The 25,155-nt window shown below is 35.4% G+C and overlaps 2 protein-coding genes across 2 annotated transcripts; one reads left to right on the forward strand and one right to left on the reverse strand.

The window, feature by feature from the left end:
- The first annotated feature begins 9,675 nt into the window (after positions 1-9,675).
- On the forward strand, positions 9,676-15,207 carry LOC104238925 (acyl-coenzyme A oxidase 4, peroxisomal). The gene is made up of 13 exons (XM_009793443.2): positions 9,676-9,859; positions 10,403-10,507; positions 11,102-11,208; positions 11,367-11,444; positions 11,524-11,647; positions 11,772-11,845; positions 11,936-11,995; positions 12,119-12,228; positions 12,555-12,714; positions 13,329-13,405; positions 14,338-14,509; positions 14,586-14,678; positions 14,835-15,207. Exons 1-13 carry the CDS (start codon positions 9,832-9,834, stop codon positions 14,964-14,966), a joined length of 1,320 nt encoding a protein of 439 aa, XP_009791745.1. The 5' UTR covers positions 9,676-9,831; the 3' UTR covers positions 14,967-15,207.
- A 582-nt stretch (positions 15,208-15,789) lies between these two features.
- LOC104238920 (phosphoinositide phosphatase SAC8) lies at positions 15,790-24,886 on the reverse strand. The gene is made up of 20 exons (XM_009793434.2): positions 24,594-24,886; positions 24,423-24,497; positions 22,941-23,068; positions 22,743-22,834; positions 22,596-22,653; positions 22,113-22,169; positions 21,905-21,938; positions 21,702-21,782; positions 21,499-21,605; positions 19,128-19,214; positions 18,971-19,048; positions 18,440-18,504; positions 17,866-17,964; positions 17,643-17,742; positions 17,398-17,506; positions 17,238-17,310; positions 17,061-17,154; positions 16,873-16,959; positions 16,453-16,519; positions 15,790-16,309 (listed from the first exon to the last, which is right to left on the reverse strand). Exons 1-20 carry the CDS (start codon positions 24,745-24,747, stop codon positions 16,182-16,184), a joined length of 1,773 nt encoding a protein of 590 aa, XP_009791736.1. The 5' UTR covers positions 24,748-24,886; the 3' UTR covers positions 15,790-16,181.
- Between the last annotated feature and the right edge of the window lie 269 nt (positions 24,887-25,155).

Raw genomic sequence — 25,155 nt, forward strand, 5'->3', positions numbered from 1 at the left:
TTTGGTGTTAGGGTTGGAGATTGCCTAATTATCCTTATAAGCTACTTTTTCCAACAAAGTTGGTATAGGAAGTAAAACCACCATAATCCAGACCCAAACTTACTTACAAATTGCATTACCTAATCTTTTTGGGAGAAATTCAAAAATTGCCCGATTTACAAGTGGTCATTGAAAAATAGTCACAGTTTCAAAGGTAATCGAAATTTAGTCACTTTTCATATAAAGATAAATCTGAACGAAACTACTTTTCAAAATCCGAAAAATATTCCAGCATAATATACTTGAATTCCAATATATTTCCAACATAATATACTGGAATTCCAATATATTTCCAGTATAATATACTGGAGTTCCAGCATAATATACTGGAGTTCTAGTATAATGTTTCGGTCCAGTATAATATGTCGGAAGTTCATACACAAGTGCTACAATCTCTATTATATTATGCTGGAACTTTTTGCGTATTGGAGTTCCAGCATAATATATTGAAAGTTCATACACAGGTGCATCAATCTTCAATGTATTATGCTGGAACTTTTCGTGTTACAGCAAAATAGTAGCTATTTTTCAATGACTTTGCAAACGCTGACTATTTTTCAATTATCAATCCGAAAACTGGCTAGCACATGCTATTTTAGACCTTAAAACCTCCCTAGTCCAGACCCAAACTAACTTACAAATTGAGTTACCTAATATTTTTATATCTTAAAAACTAATAAAGCATCATAATTAGGTACTTCAAAATGATGTTCTGTTCGGTTCAACTTTTGCCAAAGGGGATTCCACGTTTCCATGTATTATTCCACAAACTCAAACCTACTAACTCAACTAGCCATTAAGATATACTAAAGTCTCAATAAATTATGTGGTAGGAAATCGTTTTCCAGTGTTTCTCAAAAATCAAAAATCTTGATGTTCCTTGTAATATCCAATTAAACATGTTTACTCTTCAATTAATCGAAATATGCATTTTGACTTCTTTACTTCACAACAACAATAACGGCCCAGTAAAATCTTACTAGTGGGATCTGAAGAGGGTAATGCGTACGCAAAATTTACCCCTACCCTGAGGAGTAGAGAGGCTATTTCCGAAAGACCCTCGACTCAAGAAAACGAAAAGAGGCAATATATCAGTACCATCAACAAAAATCATAGAAAAAATAACAGCATCACAAGACCAGGAAATAGCTGAAAAGCAAAATAATAACCAGTAGATAAAGCTCCGACACTAAGAGGAACGAAAGAGTAGTGAAACTCAATACTAATCACTAGCAGTCTATGACTAAATCCTAACAGACTAGCCTCACTCTGGAGTGCCGTAGAAATATGCACAACTACCTCATACTCTACAACCTTAACGCTCGACGTCCACAACTTCCTATCTAGGGTCATGTCCTCGATAATCTGAAGCTACGACATATCTTGCCTAATCACATCTCTCCAATACTTCTTAGGTCGCCATCTACCTCTCCTCATACCCACCAAAGCCAGTCACTCACACCTCCTCACCGGGGCATTTGGGCTTCTCCTCTGAACGTGCCCAAACTATCTGAGTTTGCTTCCCGCAGCTTGTTATCCATGGGGGCCACGCCCACCTTCTCCAGAATATTTTCGTTCCTAATCTTTTCCATCTTAGTGTGCCCGCACATCCACCTCAACATCCTCATCTCTGATACTTTCATCGTCTGGATTTATTAATCATTACATCTTTTAATTATCCATATATTATTGTGATGTTATTCTATAACCGAGGATAATATAATTTTTAAAAATAATAAATATACATGTTTATCCATATAAAACATCTCTGTGGACAAAGTAGCACTCGTTTACGTACGGTCCGGGGAAGGATAGTACCTCAACGGGTGTGATGTAGTTATACCACAATGCAAGCATGAAGTATGAGTGGCTGATTCCACGTCTCGAATTCCTGACCTATAGGTCATACAGATACAACTTTGTCGTAACCTACTTTTCAATGTACAAAGTCTTTCTTTATTAAAAACGTTGTTGTGTTTACAGCTTGTTTGGATGGTTATTACCTGTTGTATTGTATCGTATTATTATTTTAAATATAATGTTTGTTATGATTGTTACTTAAATTTTATTATATCGTATCGTTGAATCCGTCGTTACGTAACGATGAAAAGTCACTTTATGGAACGATTAATTTGGTGTGGTAGCGTTGTTATCTCATTTTTTCCTCTCATCTTGCCCTTTTTAATTATTAAATAATTCAATTTTATCCTTTACCCTATCTTTTTAAATAATAATATTACCTTGTATCCAGTGAGCAGGATTTTCGCTAAGGAGGTTCCAAAAAAATATAATAATAAAAAATTAAAAGAAATTGTGGTTAGTGGGAATTGAACTAGCAACCTAACAAAGGTTTTAAACCCCTTGACCATTGAGCTATTCTTTTGGGTAATATTAAAGAGATTCAAAATATAATATATACATGTATAAACTGATTTTTGCCTTATATGAATGGTGTAATTTTCTAGCGAAGGGAGTTTGGGACCCCCTCCGCCCCCTAAATCCGACTTTGTTTATACCTTACTTTTTCTTTATAATATTTCAAGTTTATTCTTTATATTATTGGCGCATGACATTATAAAACGACGACAAATAATAGATTTATCCAAATATTATATATATGAAAATAATACATTATTGTTATAAAACAATAAAAGAAGAAGAAGAATATTGCAGAGAAAAGTAGGGAGAAGAGAATTCTTATTGATATGGGATGATTTACAATGGAGTAGTACCCTCTATTTATAGGGAGAGGGTGACTTAGCCACCAAGTAATAAACCCTAGAATCTCTCTAGAATATAGACATTCACCTTAAATAGAATTCTATTTATAACACTCCACATTGAATGTCTATTCAACAGATAGTGTGCCTCGTTAAAACCTTAACTTAATAAAACCCAATGGGAAAAAAAATTCTAGGGAAGGAACAAGAGTACACATATCTAACAATACGCCTTTTGGTTGCCTCGTTAAAAACCTTGTGTAATGACCCGATCGGTCGTTTTGAGCTCCGGCGCGTCATTTAGCAGTTTGAGGCCATGAGCAGCTTCATCTCAGGTATATTGACTTGTGTGTATGGTCAGAATTAAAATTCAGGAAGTTTGGAGTCAAATCTAAATGGAAATTCTCATTTTGAAAGTTTAAAATTGAAGAAATGAACTAGGATTGGAATTTTGAGTAAATGACCTCGGAACTGGGATTCGAAGGTTCCACCAGGTTCGTATGATGATTTCGGACTTGGGCATATGCCCGGATCGGGTTTTGGATAACCCGGGAGCGTTTTGGCCCCTATTGTGGAAGATAGCATTTTAGAAGAAATTGCATCAGTTTGTCTTAAAATGCATTTCAGTATTATTGATGCCCGTTTGGGATTCCGAGACTGGGAGTAGCTCCATATGGTGATTCTGGATTTGGGAGCGCGATCGGAAGTGAATTCGGAGGTCCGTAGGTCATTTTGGAACCATTTGGCTAAATATAGAAATTTGAAGGTTTTTGAGAAAATTCGACCGGAAGTGGAAATTTTGATATCGGGGTCGGAATGCAATTCCGAAAGTTGGGGCAAGTCCGTAATGTTGAATGTGACTTGTGTTCAAAATTTGAAGTCATTCCTGAATGATATTGGTAAGGTTTGAGACACTTAGTCTCTTTTATGGAAGCTTAAGTTAGAAAAGTCAACCGGATATTGACTTATGTGTTAGAGCGCTCGAAATGCAAATTTTATGGTTTAGATAGCTTTTTTAGGTGATTTGGGACTTAGGAGTGTGTCCGGAATATTTTTGTGATGACGGTGTAGAATTAAGCTTGAATCGGCAAAGTTAGTATTTTTGCGAATTCCAGTTGATAGGTAAGATTTTGATCCAAGGCTCGGAATGGAATTTCGAGAGTTGTTGTAGCTTCGTTATGTCATTTTGGACTTGTATGCAAAATTTGAGATCATTCGGACTAGTTTTGACGTGTTTCGACATCGGATGTGAAAATTAGAAGTTTCAAAGTTCATAGGTTTGAATCCGATGCGAATTTGGTGTTGTGATATTGTTTTGAGCGTTTTGAAGGTTGGAACAAGTTTGAACGATGTTATGGAATATGTTGGCATGATTGGTTGAGGTCCCACGGGCCTCGGGTGAGTTTTGAGTGGTTAAACGGACTATTTCATCTTTGAAAAAAATTGCAGAAATTTTTAGGCTTTTGCTGTGCCCAGAAAATTTCAGGCGCGAGGTATCCAGTTTGGAAGCTCATATCTTGTAATCTATACGAAATCAGAAAAATTGCAAGACACAAAAATTGTAGCCCTTATATTCTAGTTTTCAGAAAGTTAAATCATTCGTGATTTGGATATTATCTCAGAAAGTTATGATGGATCGAAAATGGCTGGTAAAGCGATTTCGACAAAATTTACGTATGCGCTTTAGAAGCTCATATCTCGGGATATATAAAGAGTTATATGGTGTACAACCTATCAAATTAAATATATTCGAGTCTAGTTTCTAAATCTTCAAACCATTTATCATTTGGATATTTATACAAGACGTTATGGGTGTTTAAGCAGAAGGTGTCCGATAAGGGAAAATTTTAATAGGATGTACAACTTGTATAGCACAAGTGCAACGTACAACTAGACGAAGCACGGGAAGATTCTTTAAACACGGATTTGGCTTATTTCTTTCATTTCTTTCATTTGGGCTTGGATTATTTTGGAGAGGATTTCAAGGGGAATTTCATCAAGCATCAAAGGTGAGTTGTTTCTACTTATTTCCAAGTTAAATACATGGATTAGAGCTGAAAACTCAAGTAATTTATGGACAAAAATGGTGGTTTAGGGCTTGAAACTTAAGAGAATTAAATGAAGATTTGAGGGGTCATTTGAACTCCGATTTTGGTAAATTTGATATGTACGGACTCGTGGCAAGATGAGGAATCCGGTGATGTGAATTTCGTAATTTTTCGAGAAGTGGTCCCGGGTCTCGGGTTTTGCGAATTTCGTCATTTTCGTTATTTTTAGAGTCTTTTCGATTGGGTTATATTCCCTTAGTCTATTGTAATGTATTCGTTGTGGTTTTGACTAGATTTGACGCGCGTGGAGGCCGATTTGAGGGGCAAAGGAGTCGCAAGCTATAGATTTCACCGGTTCGAGGTGAGTAATGATTTTAAATGATGCACTGAGGGTTTGAAACCCCGGATTGCACAACATACTGCTATGTTGAGATGAGACACGCGTTGTATGACGAGCGCGGGGTCATTTACTATTGGGGATTGTGACTTGGTCCATCCCAGTTGATATTTTTACCGCGTAATTGATAAAGATTTATTGTTTTTCACTATGATTGGGGCTTATTGCCATATTTGGGCTTCGTGCCAATTATCTGAAATCTTTTGTGAATTTACATCACTATTTTCCTCACGAATTGAAATATTATTTGAACTCAGTCCAATTGAATTATATTATTTTGTGAACTCAGCTACATTTATACTCAACTCGAGATTTAATGATATTTATAATGCTGTTGAGCTGAGCACTATTGTTTTACTGATGCCCAAGAGGCTTATGATTATTTTCTGGACTGATTGAGGCCGAGGGCCATACGTGAGGATATGTTGAGTGATGTGAGGAGGCTTTCAGGCCTCGAGTGTTATATGAGGAGGCTTTCAGGCCTCGTGTGTGATGTGTGAAGGCTTTCAGGCCTATTGATATTGCGCTTGGGCTGTAGGAGCCCCTCCGGAGTCTGTACACACCCCCAGTGAGCGCAGGGTACCCAGGTGAGTTGGGAGTGGGCCCGAGAGGCCGTTGCTTGTGTGTGGTGAGTTGGGAGTGAGCCCGAGGGGCTGATGTTGTGTGCTGGTGAGTTGGGAGTGAGCCCGAGGGGCTGATACTATACTGAGATTTACATATTGAGCCCGAGGGGCAAGCTTTTGATTTATCCTTACTGTGGAAATTATTTGTCTTTACTGTTTTAAAAGAAGAATTATCTGATACTCACTGTTTTACTGTATAACTGATTTTACTGCTTGGGATAGCGCTATATTGTGTCGTTATGAGATTTCATGTTTTCAGTCGTTATTTATTTTTATTACTCACTGGGTCGGAGTACTCACATTACTCCCTGCACCATGTGTGCAGATACAGGCAGAGCTGAGTTCGCTCCTGAGCGCTGATTCTTTCCAGGCCAGGCGGTGACTAGGAGTAACGAGGTAGCTGTTGACGTCCGCAACCCCATTTTCTCCCTTATCTTTGTTATTTATGATAATTCCAGACTTTGTAAAATATTAGTAAACTCTGTAGTAGCTCATGACTTGTGACACCCCGATTTCGAGCTGAGTTGGGAGAGTTTTCCTTGTTCTATCATGTTTATTTCGCATTTAAGATTATATTGCCCATGATTTAGACTTATTCATGTTACGCAATTATAAAGAGATGTATTGTTTTGTTGATTGGCTGGCCTTTGCCTCACGAGAGGCGCCATCACGACCGGGTTGGGATTTTGGGTCGTGACACCTTGCAAGGAAAACCCAGTGAGACAAAACTTTGTAAGGGAAAAAGAGTACAACGCATATTAACTCCCCTTGATGAGAGCATTAATTCACATCTTTAAGAATTTGCATTCCAATTTTGTGCACCATCTTCAAACGATCTTTGGTAGAGACTTGATAAACAAATCAACCATATTAACTTGAATGTATCTTCGTAAACTGCCATAGAATGGCCTTTTCAATATCTCCATAGAGGTATTCTCGCTATCACATTATCATGCTTATAGTTATAGCAAAATACATATGTGCACAAATTGCACTTAGGATGTGGTACTTCAAGACCAAAAATTGTATATGCTTTAAGCGACTTAAATCCTTCATGGATTGTCATATAAGTTAAGTCATATAAGCCATATAATAGACTTTAGATGCATATCAAGTTTTTATGTTATGCTAGACATATAAGATATCGGAAACTGATTGCACATACCATTGACTTTATACCTTCAAGCGTTTGAACAACATAGACAAAATTATATGTCTTTCATATGAAACCAATTCTATATTTAGCGTTATCATAGATGTCGTCGACGAACATTTTATATCGGTTCCAATATTTTTTCATAAAGACATAACATAGAGATCTCTTCATTCATATATTCAGGTACCTGAATCTCTCATGAGATTTTATGAAGTGTTATGTCATGTGATCTTCTAGATCACTTGCCTCCTTATTATGATCACTTTGATCATTTGCCCATCTTCTTTATCAAGAAGCTATTTGAAACCGATTTGTCTATATGCTTTAAGCATACCATAGACTTTGTCCTTCTAGGACTTATATAAGCAAATGAGAATATAGTTACTTTCTTTGGGTAAGCAAATGCGTCTGGCATACTTTGCAATATATTGCAAATGAATTATCCCTTTATGAACTTCAAGTTCATATTATCTTATTCGAGGATCTAAATGTTCAAATGATAATTCATTGCACGTAACTTTTTCTCAACTGTTTATCATGTCTCCCCCTCATGTTAGAAAAACTAACTTGCTTCCTTAATTTTGGGAACTCATCTTTGTGTGTTATGGTCTTAATCAATATATACACCGCACATCAATAATAACAAGATGAAATTATTTGGTTCCTGACCCCGAACCACTTGTGAGGTGAGAATGTAATATACTTTCGTATATGACCTATATCAAACTGATATAGATAACTTTGTTCTCATCAGCAACAATTTAGCTATTAAGTGGAGGCACTCAATAAATTATTTTGCTAAACCAGCTGTGATGTAAACCAACTTATCAAGATAAACTTCTTGAATAGAAAATCTGAAAATTATGCTCGAAATTAAACTATTGAGCAAGTTACCTCGCAAAACACCATGTTGCGAGTTAATAATAATTGCACATGTAACCATCTCATAAATGCATCTTATATGGTACATGGCAGGTGAATGGGCCCATATTTACCTTTGATATTTCCAGAATTTATGGGATTCAATCCCAACTTTAGTTGGTCAATTAATTAATGAGAATAAGCAATATAAGAGAATCGTAAAGAACTTTCTAGTTCTTTAATATTTACCCATGTGAGTTCTCTATTATTTTTGCACATCATACTTAAATTGATATGGCTAAACCAGCTATGCCAACTGGATATCAATAAACTCCAAATTTATTATGATATGGGTTTTATATCAATAAAGTTCTACTTTATTGTGGTATTCTTTTATTTGTGTAGTATAAACTGGAGAATAAAACGGGTAACTTTTCACATAAATATTATCCCGCTACAAGTTGTAGTAATAGAAGATATTAAATCTTCCTTTATTTATAGTCTCAATATAACCAACCGTTTTCGCGAATACTTTCGAAACTGAATAAATTTCTTTGAGACTTACTACAACACAATACCTTATTGGTAATCAATTGTGTTTCTCCAAAATAGTATAATTGGTTCTTCCAGAGCTCTCAATTAATTTTGTACTACCACATATTCATCAACATCCATATGGTGAATATTTCTTTTAAAGAGAAAGTTATACCATTATGGTTATGGTCAAAATTATATGCAATATCTGTTTCTTGCATTACCGTTGTCTTTTAATAATTACATTGCCAAAATATTTTGGCGTTACAATAAGTACGTGATTAACGACCATTTATGCCATAATAATGACATTATTTTTTTATTTCCTCTCAAACCTCCCTCTAGAGGTGAGTGTGGTATATTCACTACCACTAGCACGTTCATATTTTTCCAAGAATGAATATGTATTCATAAATTAGATGTTGTCACATTCACATCATGAATAGACAATAATCATCTATATGTGCGTTTATAAAATCTCATGTCAAATCGATGACAAATATTACTTTCACAGAGTGAAGGATTATTTTGAGAATCCTTATTGTTCTCATTACCATAATGATGACAATTATAATTTCGTATATTGCCACGCCCACATCCATTGACACATCCATTGACACATTCATAGTAATAATTTTGTCTTCTTTCAGACTTATCACATATTGCTATCACATTCTCTTAAGGAATGAGAATGGAGCAAATTCAATGGGACGAATTTTCAATTCTTTGCCCACAATCATACATGAATTTGATCATGGCAAGACATAGAAATTTTACCACTTTGGGTGGTTATAATATCTTTCAAACTCCATTGGAGTTGCAATCAAAATTTATCGTCTTTGCTTGTATTTAAAATCAAATTATAAAATGTCAAGAATTTGAAAGAGAAAAGTAAAATACTTACCTTAAATCCAAAATTTAATCATGAAGGAAGTTCATAGAATAATTGACAATCATTATGCTCAATCCCAAATCTTCTACTCAATTGGTTAGAGTCTCGTGCTGATAACGTGTTATAAAACAATAAAAGAAGAAGAAGAATATTGCAGACAAAAGTAAGGAGAAGAGAATTCTTATTGATATGAGATAATTTACAATGGAGTAGAACCTTTATTTATAGGAAGATGGTAACTTAGCCACCAAGTAATAAACCCTAGAATCTCTCTAGAATATAGATATTCAACTTAAATAGAATTCTATTTATAACAATTACAATATAATACAATACTATGCTATACCTTATCAAATAACAACCACTCAAACAATATGTTAGTCAAAGCACGCAAAATGAATTGATAATAATGAACAAATATGACGGTCGTTCCATGTATCAATCAAATAAATTCTTAAATAAACGTACCTAGATTTGCGTGCCAAACATTGTTCGTTCTTCTTCTTGTTGTAGTTTCTTCATCCACTCTTTCTCAGCTCGGGAATCCTCGCTTGTATCTTCATGAAAGTTCCATCAACAAGAACTCAAGGTGGGTTCTTTTTCCTTTTTACGTTCGGAGAAAATTGCTGGGTTCATTTTTTAATGTAATTAAGATTTTAATATTTTCGTTCTTCAAAGAGTCATAGTTGCAAATTCTTTAGAATCAGATGCAAGGAAATTATCAGTCTTTGAAATATTAAAAAGCCAAGGGAAATGAAACACATTAGTTAATTGCAGCGCAAAAAGGTACATTTTTTTTTTCTATCAGTAAGAGTTTTTGGGGATTACTGTTTTGTTGAATATGGTTTTTAAATAATATTAATAATATTACTATAAATACTTTTTATGTCAGAAAAAACAGATGTCAATATTTTTAAATAGTTAGTGATCATTCCTTTGTTTTGAACTTTAGAATCTTTGGATGGTGAAAAAGCTAAGATATTTGTTAAATCTGGCAAAAATTGCTGTAAAATATCATCTTTTAAGAAATTTACTTAAATTAGTATGATGTTAATAAAGTAATTCTGTTTGTGCTTCAGTCACTCTGTGTTGCTCGTTTGATTAAGGACTTATATTTGTAAATGTGATGCAGAGGAAATGTATAAAGAGGCGAAAAGCTCCTATTTTGATTTACCAGCTTTGGATGTTTCCACTGCATTTCCTCAAGCAACTCCAGCTTCCGACTTTCCTACATGCGGTAAGATGGATTAATTTTTACTCTACTTATTAGTGTATTGACTCAGAGATTTGTATGTTTAGAAAATATAGAGAACTTTTAGTACTTTCTATTTGTATTTGCATAATATTGGCATGAGATGAGATTAAACGGAGAACATGATCAATGAGGATTCATATAGCCGAACCCAACTTATTTGGGATCGAGGGGTAGTAGTTGTTGTTGTATAAGTGTATTGACTGCATTTAGGGTTCGAAGAAAGAAGCTAAGTACTCTTTTGAAGAATTGCCAGGTGACACTTACTTTTCGTGTACGAATTTGGTTATTTGGCACTTGGTTGGTTCTTTCTCAGCTAGTTTTTCATGGGTAGTTCTGAATCTGTCGCCACTAATTGGGAGGCCCAAACTTTGCTTGCACTTTGGGAAACAAATTTGTGTTGCTCTCTTTTCTTTAAGGATTGAGTTATTTTTGTTATGATGTTGTTTGATATTCAAGCTGAGCAGCTTGATTTACTTGGGATTAACATTTGAAAAGATCATGTATCAGCTTCGGACTATTATTTTTGTGGTCACATGTATGCTGGTGATTTCACTAACTGAGATGTAAGCTTTACAGCTTCGGACTATTATCAACTTGATGATCTTTTGACTCCTGAAGAGAAAGCAATCAGAATGAAAGTAAGAGAGTGCATGGAAAAAGAAGTTGCACCTATAATGACAAAGGTATTTCTTTAGTTCTCTGTATTTCTTGTATGTGTTAAGTCGTTCCATTTCATGGCTCTATTAATTGCTGATATAGTTACTGCTCCCTACGAACTCAAATTTTTAAGGAAAGGAGTTGAGCGTTTGAGACTTATTCCTTTCTTAATTTGATTGTGCAGTACTGGGAGAAAGCAGAGTTTCCGTTTGAAGTCATTCCAAAACTAGGTGCTTTGCACATATCTGGTGGCTCTATAAAGGTGTTTCTATAGAGCATAATAAGCTTTCATTTCCTGCATTCTCAACGTCTATGAGGCATTTATTTACTTTTGGCTTCAGGGGTATGGTTGTCCAGGTCTCTCAATAACTGGAAGTGCCGTTGCCCTAGCAGAACTTGCCAGAGTTGATGCAAGCTGCTCGACATTCATTTTGGTGCATTCATCTTTGGCAATGCTCACTATTGGTAAATTTTTCTATTATCCAAAGTTTCTGCTCGCACCATTTTTATTTATCCTGGCATTTTCAGATACAGTTGTCTCAAAATAATGATAGAGAACTTATTAATCATTGATTTCTTTCAAGAATAGCTCTATGCGGGTCAGAAATGCAAAAGCAAAAATACTTACCATCTCTGGCTGAACTTAGCACCGTAGCTTGTTGGGTAAGATATTTTGGTTCTAGATATTGATTTAGCATTAGCATCTGTTCTATCATACATAAGTAGTTATAATCTATGTCTTTTTGGAGTTAGGGGCTAACTGAGCCAGACTATGGAAGTGATGCAAGTGCTTTGAGGACAACTGCCAGAAAGGTCTAGAATCTAAAATTTAGTCCTGTTTTTTAATTTCTTTACCATTCTTCATTTTTTGTGTTCCTTTTTTAGGGTAAAAGCTGCTTAAGATGCTCCCCTGCTTTTCTGATTTCTAATGGTTAGGTTGAAGGAGGTTGGATCCTTGATGGGCAAAAACGATGGATAGGAAATAGCACTTTTGCGGATGTATTGGTTATTTTTGCTAGAAACACAGCCACAAACCAAATAAATGGGTAAGTGATCCAGTTCACCACATCTTTCGCCTATTGCAAGCATGACTTGAGGCCATTCTGAATGTCTCTTGTGATAAAAAGCCAGCGTGTTCTAGCTTTTACCATCTCAAGACTTAGGTTTAGTTTAAGATAAATGTTAGTATTTAGGATTTCGTTTAACCTTCTTGTAGAACGAGTTGGTTGTTGCTTGCTCCTATTCCCAGGGTAGAATCTAGAGGTATGACTATCATGCTTAGTTGTGTAAAGTGAAGGTCACTTTGCTCATGGGTCTCTCTCCGTCCTGAACACTTATTTTTGTCTCAAAATTGGTTATTTTTTTGTCTCAGTTTCATAGTAAAGAAGGATGCTCCAGGCTTGCAAGCTACTAAAATAGAAAACAAGATTGGGCTGCGGATGGTTCAAAATGGAGATATTCTCTTAAAGAATGTATTTGTTCCAGATGAGGATAGACTACCTGGCGTCAATTCTTTCCAGGATACAAGCAAGGTATGGCTGTATGGCTGCAATGCTTAATTGTCGTTGATGATGCAAAATTTGCACCTAAGCTTGTTCTACTAATAAATCTTTGAGCCGAGTTTAATGCACTAAAAGGTTTGTCACTAATGGTTTGGTCTGACTAGGGAACAAGAATAAAAAAAGCTTAAGAGACTGAATGAATGTATGTTTCTAGTCATGCCCATAAAGTTTCTAAAATTCCAGAAGCTCCCCCCCCCCCCCCCCCCCCCCCCCCACAAAAAAAAAAAAAAAAAAAAACTGAAAAAATGTTCTTTTAATTCATTAAAGAAGGAAAATACATAGGCATCCAAAAAAAGAAATGGATTACAATTTTAATTCCTCCAATCCCCAACTTTTCAGTGTTTGCTAATGTTGCTAATGGATCTATTCCTAGTGTGATAGGCCTACTAATTGATGAAACAACTGTTCTCATTATAATGATTTTGTTTACTCCCAGTGCTACAAGCATGCATCTTGGCAATTCATTTTCTTGAAGTTCTGTCATTTATAATCGTGTCCTGTAAGTTATTACCAATATTTTGGCACCTCCAATTACTTAACTAGCTGAAACTGTCTTTACAGTCTATACGTTGTTTCCTGAACAGGTGCTTGCTGTATCACGTGTCATGGTATCATGGCAACCTATAGGCATTGCAATGGGTGTCTATGATATGTGTCACAGGTACTACTATTAATTAGGTCACCTGTTTTATTTACCATCAAATGAAAGTTAATTATACACACCATTTGGATCAAATCATGGACTTTAAGCTAATTCCTGCTGGATATATAAGGCAAGTTGATTTTTGAGATTGCAATTGTCTACAATGTTCTACTGTAGCAGTGACATTATACTTATCTGGAGTTTCACAAAAATATGCATCCGATATGTTATTTTTCACGTGAAAGAAAGCTGTCTAAAAAACCTACAATATCTCAAAAACGTTTTTCTTCTCTTGGCGAAGAACAAAACACAATAGAATTATAGAAGCAAAAGATCCTTACAAGTGGTACCAACTAGTTGGATTAAGAAATTGACATTAAAGTTTGGTGTTGATTAGGAGGCTTTTATTTTGTGTAGGGATTTATGTTAATGTAGAGAACCTCTAGAACCCATTACTTGTCTTAAAAGGAAAATGATTCAGTATTAAAATGTAAAGAGTCGAGATACAACGGGGTGGATATTAAGGAGTCATATGGCTCTGTATTTTTGTTGTAATCAATACATAGATTAGGCAATGCATAATCATCACCAATGGTGGTTTAAAAATTAAAAAATTATGGCCGGCCCAACTAGATTAGAATTGAAGCATAGTCATTATTGAATTTTTAATGTCACATCAGTCTACTTCAAAATAGAACAGTCAAAGTTATCAAGCAAAGGAATTTTAACTGATGATGGGGTTTGATATTTGATTCTCTCAGAAAATAAGTAATTGAAGATAAAACAGTACTAGAAGTTACTATTTACGATAGCTTTACCATGCAGCGGATTAGAGGAACTTTCATTAGCATATTGTTGTGCCCTTTATTTGTCAATCTTCTCATTCAATGTTTTATAAATTTCCCACAGTTCAACATTTGTTTGGGCTAAATTATTTGTCAAACTTCAAGGTATTTGAAAGAGAGGAAGCAATTTGGAGCTCCGCTGGCTGCTTTCCAGATCAATCAACAGAAGTTGGTTCAGATGTTGGGAAACATTCAGGCTATGCTTCTTGTTGGTTGGCGCCTTTGCAAGCTGTACGAGAGTGGAAAAATGACACCTGGTCAAGCTAGCTTGGGGAAAGTAAGACCTTATTCTACTGATTTTAAGGGTGGTTGTATGTGACCTTTTTGACTGATAACTAATTGCTTGTTTCTAGTCATGGATTTCCTTGAGGGCGAGAGAAACGGTTTCTTTTGGACGGGAATTACTTGGCGGAAACGGTATCTTGGCTGACTTTCTAGTAGCAAAGGTTTGTGGATGAACACTCAATGCTAACTTCCCTTCTTAGATGCAAAGCAGAGAATACTTAAGTCCTATTGTATTTACTTGTAGAGTTGTATAGATCATGTCGGCAGCAACTTACTTTTTCTGGTCTCATTTTCTCCATATCTGTCAATATCTGTAGGCATTCTGTGACTTGGAGCCCATCTATACATATGAGGGAACCTATGATATCAACACACTGGTAACAGGTAGAGAAATTACAGGTCTTCCTAGCTTCAAGCCAGCAACATTGAGGCCAAAGAGTCGTCTGTAGTATCTCAACCATCGTCGTATTCTAGTTCTGGTGAATTGAGTGCACCTCTAGAATACGTGTACAAAAAGGGAACTCACTCAAGAATGTTTAATCCCTTTTAGATCATAATCATAAAGTAAGTCTATACAATAAAGCAAACATTGTATATGTGCACTTGTTCATTATATGTATCTATTTGGCTATGCAAGCTGGTATGCACTGTTATCTTTCTGATTTTAATATAATTTTTCTTATTTGAATAGATTTTGAAAAATTCACACCAAAACCAAATACCTCTTATTCATTTTACACCAGTCAGAAGAGACAAATGAAGAATGTAACACCCATGTCTCCCATCGGGTACTGCTTGTAGTAGTTCCAAATGTATATGAATTTTTCAAGGCTACTGCAAATGAATAAGGTTGACATAAGCTTAGTACCGCCAAATTACTCAAATTTAGTAACAAAAACATCTTTGGTAAAAAATTAAAGAACAAAAACATGCCAATCGGTCCTTTAATATTTGGGGCCAATTAATTTGTCTTTAGGAATCATAAACTCAATTGAATGTCTTTAATCTATCGTCATCTCGTTATAGTTTAATCTTCATTTTTAGGAAAGTCCTAACAGCTTATTATACCAAAGGCTCGGTGATTTTTTATTTTCACAATGCAACACTTCTCAGAAGTGTCGGAAAAATCTTTAATTTCACGATGCAACATTTTCATCTTTTAAGTTCTATTCTTCAAACTAAAAAGCAATATGTGGCTATTTGGGAAAATAGTGTCAACCTGAAAATTTAATTGAACTGAACAAATCACTATAAAGAGGTGGGAGCATAAAGCATTTGAAAGTACACTTCCATTACAGCTAATTGAATGCCATGTTTGGATATTCATACTTTGCTTCAACTGTTTGACACAATGCAAATATATGATCATCAATTCCTGTGATCAGGATGTAAACATTATGGGAACATTGAACTTCCAGCCATGTTTAAGTCAAATTTAGTACAAGCAAAATATATATAACCAGTCATGTTTCCGATTTGCTAAGAGGTTTTCTCATGTTTCATTATAATTTACAACAGTGCATGTTCCTCCTGGCGTAGTCCCGTCCTCCTAGTTCCCAAATTCTTTGACGGCTTGGTTCCATTCAGGCTTCAATAGCAGCCAAGGTCCATGGAGCAAAGATGCCTCATGGTTCTGGATATCTATTATAATATGATGCTCAAACTTACAGCAGTCCACATAATCGAGGTCTTGAGCAGATTTGCCTTCCATTTGCTTTGACAATTGCCATAACTCCAGCAGTTACACCAGCACAGAGCACAGAGGACAAATAGGTATTTGTATTTCGTCCCGCTACTCAAAGTAGATTATGCTAAATTAGAATTTTGAGAAATGAAACTATGAGATAAAACTCAGCAAATACTGCATACTGAGTACTGACAATCCCATTCAGCTCAAAAAAAAAAAAAAAAAAAAAAACTGAAGTAAAATGATACCTTGGTTTATCGTGATGGTGGTCACGGTCAATCCTCCAATTAAAAGAGCTGATGCTACAGGTAGATACTGCAAATATTTGTTCATATGACCGATAGTAGTGTAATAATGTGGTACAAGGAAAGAAGTAAAATGACTTGGCTAAATTACTGCAACAAATCAGCAGTTATTTTTCAGACAAGCGACCACTTGGAATGGATTGATGCTTTTTCACTATAATATGGTCATTGATAATCATTTTCTGGGCAACTTTTATAACAAGTTTGCACCACACAACATGTAAAAGCAGCAATATCGTCATAGAAAGAGATTTAACTTTGTGAAGACAAATCAGTAAGATTCTTGATTCTACTATATTCAATAGAAGATGGAGAAGGCCTGCTATAATCTAGGTTATTTACTAAGAAACAGTGATTGCTTACACTGAGTGATTCTAATCCACTATGCTGGACGCGGGAGGGGCTTCCCCTGTTAACACTATAGCGACCACTTATAAGGTCCATTGCATCCTGCAAAAGCATGGAAAGTACATGGTGATATAACTTGCAGTCTAAAGAGAATAAATAAGAGAAGATCATTTCATATAAGATTATAAGTGTCTGCAGCATGCCTGACGAACTCCATCCTGAAAATTGTTCAAGAAGTATCTTGAAAGGGCACTCATCCCATCTTGTATAAGTCCTGTCATAGTCTGTTTTCCATATCTGGTATAGTTTCAAGTAAATTAGAGTAGAAAAATGATCCTTTTGCTTGATTAACTTAAACCCAAAATATTTTCATGCATTACCTGACAAGATCCCGCTTTAGAGCATGTGTTCCAGAATATTCCAGGCTGATTTCATCACCTTGATCCACCCACACTGCAAATATTACAGGACTAAGAAGACTAAGTAGACAACAAATACAAGTATGAATCAACAGGATCACCAAGTTTACAGAGTCCATACTAGTCCTAAAGATTTCAAAATCTTCACTGAACATAGAAATGCACTCATTCGATGAAAGTGCACCAAGTCTTTGCAGTTGTGAATTCAAAGACTTCTGAGCCAGGTAGCTCTGCACAAGATAACGGCAGACTATAAAGGGCAAGCACAAGGGAAATTATCATATAAAATAAACAATATTATGTGTGATTGGAGCATTTTAAGGACTTGTTTTATCGAATAAAGAACATTGACATGCTTCTTCCAACCTGAGTAACATTTGTTCGATCTAGGCAGTCAATGCAGTTCGATCTAATAACTCCTCTCTGCTTCGCTAATATCTGCTCTTCTGTGTCTATGAGGAAGTATCTGCTCAGCTGGATTAGTGAATTTTAGGGGATAAAAAAACAGTATCATGGAGATTCAACATTGTCAAATCGAAGCATCTTTTCCTGGCAAACAGTGTCACTGTTGTTCTAGTTTTATTCTTACCCGTGCTTCTCAAAATCCTCAGAGATCTGATCAAACAGAAGTTGTATGTTTTCAAAGTTTGAGCCCCCACAACAGTGATGAAAGTCAAACGACACATATCTGAGACAGTGCAAATAGAAATCAAGAAATTCGTTTTTGAATTTGAGTAGTCAATACTTCAAAAAATCTAATTGCAGTGCAGTAGGCACAAAATTGCTGAAATATTGATTTGAAAACAGACTAAAAAACTATTATAACACAGTTCACATATTGCTAACTGTAGAAACTGTGCATAATATTCCAATCCCATCCTTTGATCAGAATGAAGGATGGACAATCTTTTATCCAGATGTCTACTGACTTTGATGATGACCACCATATCAGAAGTAACTGTAGCCAACTATATAATTCTCCACTTCTCTGTACATCTACAAACTTCAGGAATGTGATGATAGCTATTATATCGTCAGTATGGTAGCCAACTGTTAACTTCTCTACTTCTCTCTCCAACTTCTAACTTCAGGCATTATGAAACTATGGAATGGAAATGATCTTACAGCCTCGTATAGATAAAAGGTTTAAAAGAGTCAGTCACCTCACACTTGATAGCTTTTGAATTTCTGTTGCATAAGCTGAACTTAATAGACCCTCATCACCTAGCTGCAAAAGAGATGACGGAAATAGTCAAGATATTTGTAAATGTGAAAGTCATTAAAAGAACTAGCTCCTGTAGCAGTAAAATTGGTATAAATTGCTAAGTGGAGTCTCATAAAGACCAGCTTACTGGGGAACATGACTGCTATGACTATCAAGAAATGAAATAAACAGTTACTGTTTTAACACAAATTTCATCATTCATAAGGATTGAGATATCTTAGAATGCAAAGTAGGGCCTTAGATTATAGTAATCGGAGTTTAGGAAATGCCCTGACAGAAAAAAAATAAAATAGAAGCAACCTCACCTTCCTGATATATTCAAAAAACTCAGTAAGATGGATAAATGAAACTTGAGCATGGATACACGTATACTTGAAAGCATTCTCCAGAGTTGATGTTTGTAAAAATGTCCATATTATGCACATCAAAGCTATTTAATGAACCAAACATCAACAGAAAAGCTTTTTACCTTGTTTGTCAAGTCAACTGCAATGACATCGCCATATCTTTGCAAAAGATCATGAAAGTGGCGCTCCACAACTTTCGGCTGAACAGAGGAAAGGCAATTTCTCATATTTCATACACTAGAAGATTTGACATAGAGATAATGAAGAGTAAGTACATACTGTTTCCTCATGATAGATAATATTAAGCCGCGGTTTATAGCTCAAATCAACTATTTGCTCCCACAAGAGTGGAATAGAACCTCGAACCTGAAATGCAAAAGACATGGTTTCTCAATGCTTAGATCCTTGAAATTCACGTTTTTTTTTTAAATTGCACTCTCTATAAGTGAACTATTCTTTTGTGCAGATCTATAAAAAACCCCTGGCTGTAAGATGTTTGTACATGACCTGCCTCCGATTACTGAAAGTCAATTCGTTTTCAATTAGACTAACCCAGCCTATCATTCATTGGTTAGGGTTAGGGGAAAAAGCTAGCTAGAAGTGATCTCTTCTTCTCAGTGAAAGCTAAAGGCCCTGATATAGTAGGAGTTGGTGCTTGCTCTCTTTATTCTGCCTACCTCTTCTCCCATTTTTACATAGTATCAAAGCAGTTGTGAGAAACAAACACTAGTTCCTCATAGGTAATCACTAGAGACATTAGAAAGTCCCATGAAAAGGACTACTTCCCAACGTTAAAGGACACAAATAAACTGTTTTCCCTACAAATGCAAATTGGACAAGGTTCACCCTCAGATAGAGCTTCCACCTCTGGGTATTATGTTTTGGGGTAATCTTTATCTGGAAAGAGTAAAAAGCAAAATATAGTTATAAGAAGCATGGAAGCTGAATGACAAGCCATGGCAGTAGCAACATTTGAACTCACATGGACAAAGCTATCTTGCTTAGTAATTCTAGCTTGGATACATAAGTTAGATAAAGTTCATTTATGAAAATCAAGTTGCAATATATGTCCGAGGACATGACCATTGAGCTTCGGCTTACCGAGGACATGACCCTTGACATAAGGGTGTGGGGGTCGAGAATTAGGGTAGAAGGTTAGGTAGTCGAGAGTTTTCCTTGTCTATACCAGTAATATTGGTGTTAATCTTGTAATTTCTTAGTCTTAGGTTTCTATTACTATTTGTTGTTTCTTTCGCTTCGACTTTCTTATTGGATTGCTGGTGTTATTGCTTGTTGCTACTGTTTCTTTTTCATCTTTCTTTGAGCCGAGGGTCTACCACAAACAACCTCTTTACCTTCTCAAGGTAGGGTAAGGTCTGCGTACACACTACCCTTCCCAAACCCCACCTGTGGGATTACAATGGGTTTGTTGTTGTTGTTGTTGTTGTTGTAAGTTGCATTGTATGTCCCACCACAAATCAAATTTTCACAAGAGGAGCAAATACATAGGATAAATTGACACTTTATCAAAGAAAAGACGCTTTCTAGGAACTAGCATAAAATCATCTACAATCATCTCCATTTAATTTTATCTAAAAAGATTTCCTTTTTCTGAAACTCTACCTTTCCAATTTTATAGGACTGACATGACAAATTAAAGACCACAAAATTGTGTCCCCTTCATCTTCTCTCTCATTTCTCATGCCTAATGATAAATATGCTTCCAAACTAGAACCAATGATAAACGATTGGCATCATAGATATTTTCTGTGATGCAGAAAATATGTGCATTCATATATGCATAGCATATTAATAGTGCTAAGAAAGTAATTAATACAGCATTTGCTCTCGTAAAATTTTTAATACACTTCAACTAGGAATATTAAATGTGATTTGAATGACTGTACATACTGAAAATGCTGCCAACTAAAACATGAAATAATATATTTACTACAAATACACATGGGGTTTTCAGTAAAGAGACAGCACTCCACTTCACCAAGGGGAAGGAGGGAAGAACCACAGTTAGCGCCTGGGGAGGGGCTATGATGGGGCTGAGGTTTACAAAACAAAAAGAAAAAGGCAATTACTAATTGAAAACATGGAGAAAATGAAAATGAGAAGTAGCGAAAAAAATGCATGTGAAGCTATATAAGTTCTCTACTTTCCTTTACAAGAATTTCCTGTCCCAACATTTTAAATGGTTCACATCTTGTAAAAGGCAATCACTTTTGAAGAGTTGTACCATACAATGGTACCATTTTTCACATTTATGTTCTGGTGAAACAAAGGAACACCAAATATATAGTTCTTCAGTGAAGTTAGAACTTCAGCAACTGGCATATATGAAGTTGTGACTGATGGACATTGTGAGTAAGTAATTAGCTGTTTTCTTTTATATAACCCCCCCCCCCCCCCCCAAATTCTTGGAGAAATAGTTATCGTGTTTATTCTCATGTAATAGTTCTCATTTTTGTCTTTAAGTGTCCTCTTTTTTTTTTTGTTAAGAGGAAATGTGTACGTCTAAGCAAGCAGCTATAACGGTCATTTAGATACGTTAGCAACATCATGAAATCCTTATCTGCCAACTAAAATATGAGAAAACCATGGAGATGCAATTTAACTGAAGAATCATGTTTTGAATACATACTTGCAAAAAAGAAGACCTGAAACCTTCAAACTCCAGCAACTGCTCAGTTTCAATAAAATTAGCAGTGTCTCCTTCTAGATTAGCCCCTCTTCTCCACATTCGTGTCCCTAAATTAATACAGTAATATTAACTTAAGAAAACAGATTTGGGCTTGAATCCAAATCAATGTGACATGCTTAATGCAATTTGTGCTGGAGATGTACCCAAGCGTCGCGTGCATCTCCTTGAAATCAATGCTATGGTAGCGGGTGATTCTTTGAGTTTAAGATGTCCAGTCTGAAAGCTTAAATCCTGGTTAAGGAAAAAGTGTTTGCACTTTCGAAACAAACACACATTGATATGGCTTTTATGAATTGCGTATTCTTAAACCTATGGAGAGAGAGTAGGGACAAGAATTTCAGGATATTTCCTTGCAAAAGAGGAATGATGAATCCATCGAGCTGCACCAACAGAGGAAAAAAAGACGATTTTAGATAAGCTACATATCAGTGTCAAATACACCTTTAAGAATCTGTGGTAATCAATGGAATACTAAAATTTGTTAAATGAAAAGGAACTTATTTATCAGAAGACAATGTATCCCCAGTATTAGACTACGAAGATCTTTGACAAACCTTATTTTCAATCAGTTCCTCCAACAGATTTTTGTTCCAAACAAACCGCGGATCAGCCTAAAAATAAGCCAAATCCAAATTATTCAAGAAAAAAACAACTCTATGCAAGTTTGATACACTAATGAAAAACAGTATACTGTTTGTGCATAAAGGTGATCGGAGCTTATTAGTTAAAGAGAATGGTGCCAAAAAATATATTATTCTATTTGGTATCTGTAGTCTTTTCTAAAACTATGTAACAGGTGGCGTCTTCATAGGGAAGCAAACTATTGGGCAGAGTAGTTCAATATGACGCTGCAATATTTGTCCCACATGCACATCAATCTGAGAGGTGAAAATTAGTCCATAATGTCATATGGCAACAAGTTTTCAAAACTTAAGAAAATGTGTGGTCACATGCCAGTTGGAAGCAGTATTATCATAACATTCTACAAATTCAATGTTATGAAAGAGTTCAAAAACTGCATCAGCTAGTAGACAAACCTGCTTCCAAACTGGTTTACTCATCCACCCTTTTGCCAAATTGCATCTTCTCTGCAAGCTGGTAAGAATACTTAGATTTCTTGAAACTAAAAGTATTGGCAAGACTAAACTGATAAAAAGTAGGGGTTATTCACAGCTTGAACGTACTTCAGTGTTATATCTGTTTCATAGGAATAATACAAGCCTGGAGTTGATTCCACTACTCTCAACAAATTCATGAAGTAAGCTTCATCTTTTTTCTACCAGCACAAGAAAAAGAAACAGGAAAAGAGAAAAGAGTAAAAACCAACAAATTATTCAAAAAAAAGTATTTTAAGTTTGGCTATTATGATACGAGAACCATACTTCTTCACTTGTTAGACGTGTTGAGGCCTCATTGCATGAAAGAAACTTCATGGACATCACACGAAAAACAGGAAAACCAAGATAGTTACCCACTTCCTTCCTGGAAGTTATTAACAATATATGTGATCCTGCAAAAGAAGAAAGAATGTAACTAAATCTTGACAGAACTGGAATTAAATCACGAGTTATCCATTCTTCATTCCTAAACATTCCCTTAGTTAACAACCTAAGTTTAATCAAGTTGGCACTCAAGGAAGACCTGAAACAGCTAGATTAATTGCTACCTTACCTTTTATGACGCAGTTATAGATATGGATCTGATGAAAGATTTACATATGTCAATTCCTAGTATTGCTGTAAGTGTTTGTGCATGCATAACCAAACATATGATACAGGGTTTGGCAGCACAGGAAAGCAGTGGCAGAGCTAGATAAATTGTTTCTATGCATATATATACTATATATTGAATCCCCTTGACTTATGTGTGTTTAATTTTTTATATTTTGTCTCCCCTTAGTGAAACTCCTAGCTCCGCCACTGCAGGAAAGTACTATAGTCTCGGATATATAGCTCAAGCAAAACAACAACAAATAAAAGGAATTAAAAGCCCAAAAAGTGGTGGCATGACAGAAGCTTCATTTCAATGCAGACATAAAATGTCAGGGTAAAATAAAGGAAAATTAAAACCTAGGAAATGCACCTTAACTAGAATAAACATGAAACATGGAATCCTAACTAGTTGTTAATTGGCTTGATCTTTAACAACAAGCCCTTCACCAACTATAAACACTTGACAGAGTAACTAAATGTATATGAGCATTTTATGAATATTTTAAACTTCATATTTCAATATGCGACTGTTTTTGAGAAGATAATTTTACACAAAAGGAAATAGTAAAGGACTTTCAATACTTTGTTCTTGTAGTATTGAAAGTACTAATCAATCTCTGTCTGCGCCATGAATCCAAATAAACACATCAGCAAAAGCAACTTAACATAATAAAGGAAACACAATAAATAATTGATGCTACGAGATACTATCTCTAGATTTTGTGCAGGTTTCTCCATCAGACGTTCTTAAGGATATTTAACCGTCGACATGCAATGAAGCATGGCCAGATCACATTTTCACCAGGTAGTGCAGTAACTACTGCCTCCAGCTATTTACACTTCAGCAACTTAAAAAGCAAGTTTGAAAAAGATCGACGTTTACCAACATAAAAATAGTCTAACTATGACGAATTCTCTGAGCATGTAACAAAATGGACATGAATATAGCAGAATGGAATCGGAGTATTCATATAACCAACCCTACCTATTTTTTGTTAAGACGTAGTTGATTGATAGTGAAGGTAACTACTAACTACTGCCTCCAACTATTTACAGTTCATCAAAAACAAAAAAAATAGGAAAACTGGAAAAGATTGAATATTTGCAACTCTAGAACTTTTGCTAAAGCAGCATAACTCGATATCAAATTACCTGCCAACAACCTAATTGTTCCAGCGACTCCATAAATCGTAGAGACTTTTGAAGGATTTCCAAAGCTCATATCACCTAAAAATTGTTTAGTAAGCATTTAGAAACAAATAAAATCACAAATAATTGATCATTTAAGTACTTTTTTAAACGGAACATGAAACTGCAACTCACCGTTGAGCTTCTCGATGGTTCCATCGAAGCGGCTAACGGAGAAGCCTTCAATAGGAGATTCCGTTGACCGAATAACGAATTTGTCTGAAAATTCCTGTAATTCCAATTGGCTCCATAGCTTAAAATGCTGAATTGAATTTGCTTCAATTTCCATTTTTTGGAATTTCAAATTTGGAATGGGTTTTTGGGGAGAATTAATGGAGTCTATCAGATAATCAAAGGGGAATTTAAGAAAGTTGCGTCGATAAACGCTATTAATGATTCTCCAATGATTGATCTGAAGGCTGGATTGTCTGGAACCAACGTGGAATGGTTAAATATGTGATAATTATTACTATTTTCTTAAAAAATGCTCTTTTTACATTTTTCTTTTTAGTTTAAGTTTGACCCAAAAAATGGGGATTTTGTAATAAATAGGGACTTTCTAAAAGAATTTTGTTCTTCATATTGCACATTATTCTATTTTGTCTCTAAACCTTATCGGTAAATTAAGCTATTTTTGTAACCATAGAAACATGGATGAGTCCAATTATTAATGAAAATCAAATGTAGATCATTTTCG

The sequence above is a fragment of the Nicotiana sylvestris genome, chromosome 12 (assembly GCF_000393655.2).
Source record: "Nicotiana sylvestris chromosome 12, ASM39365v2, whole genome shotgun sequence".
Taxonomy (NCBI): domain Eukaryota; kingdom Viridiplantae; phylum Streptophyta; class Magnoliopsida; order Solanales; family Solanaceae; genus Nicotiana; species Nicotiana sylvestris.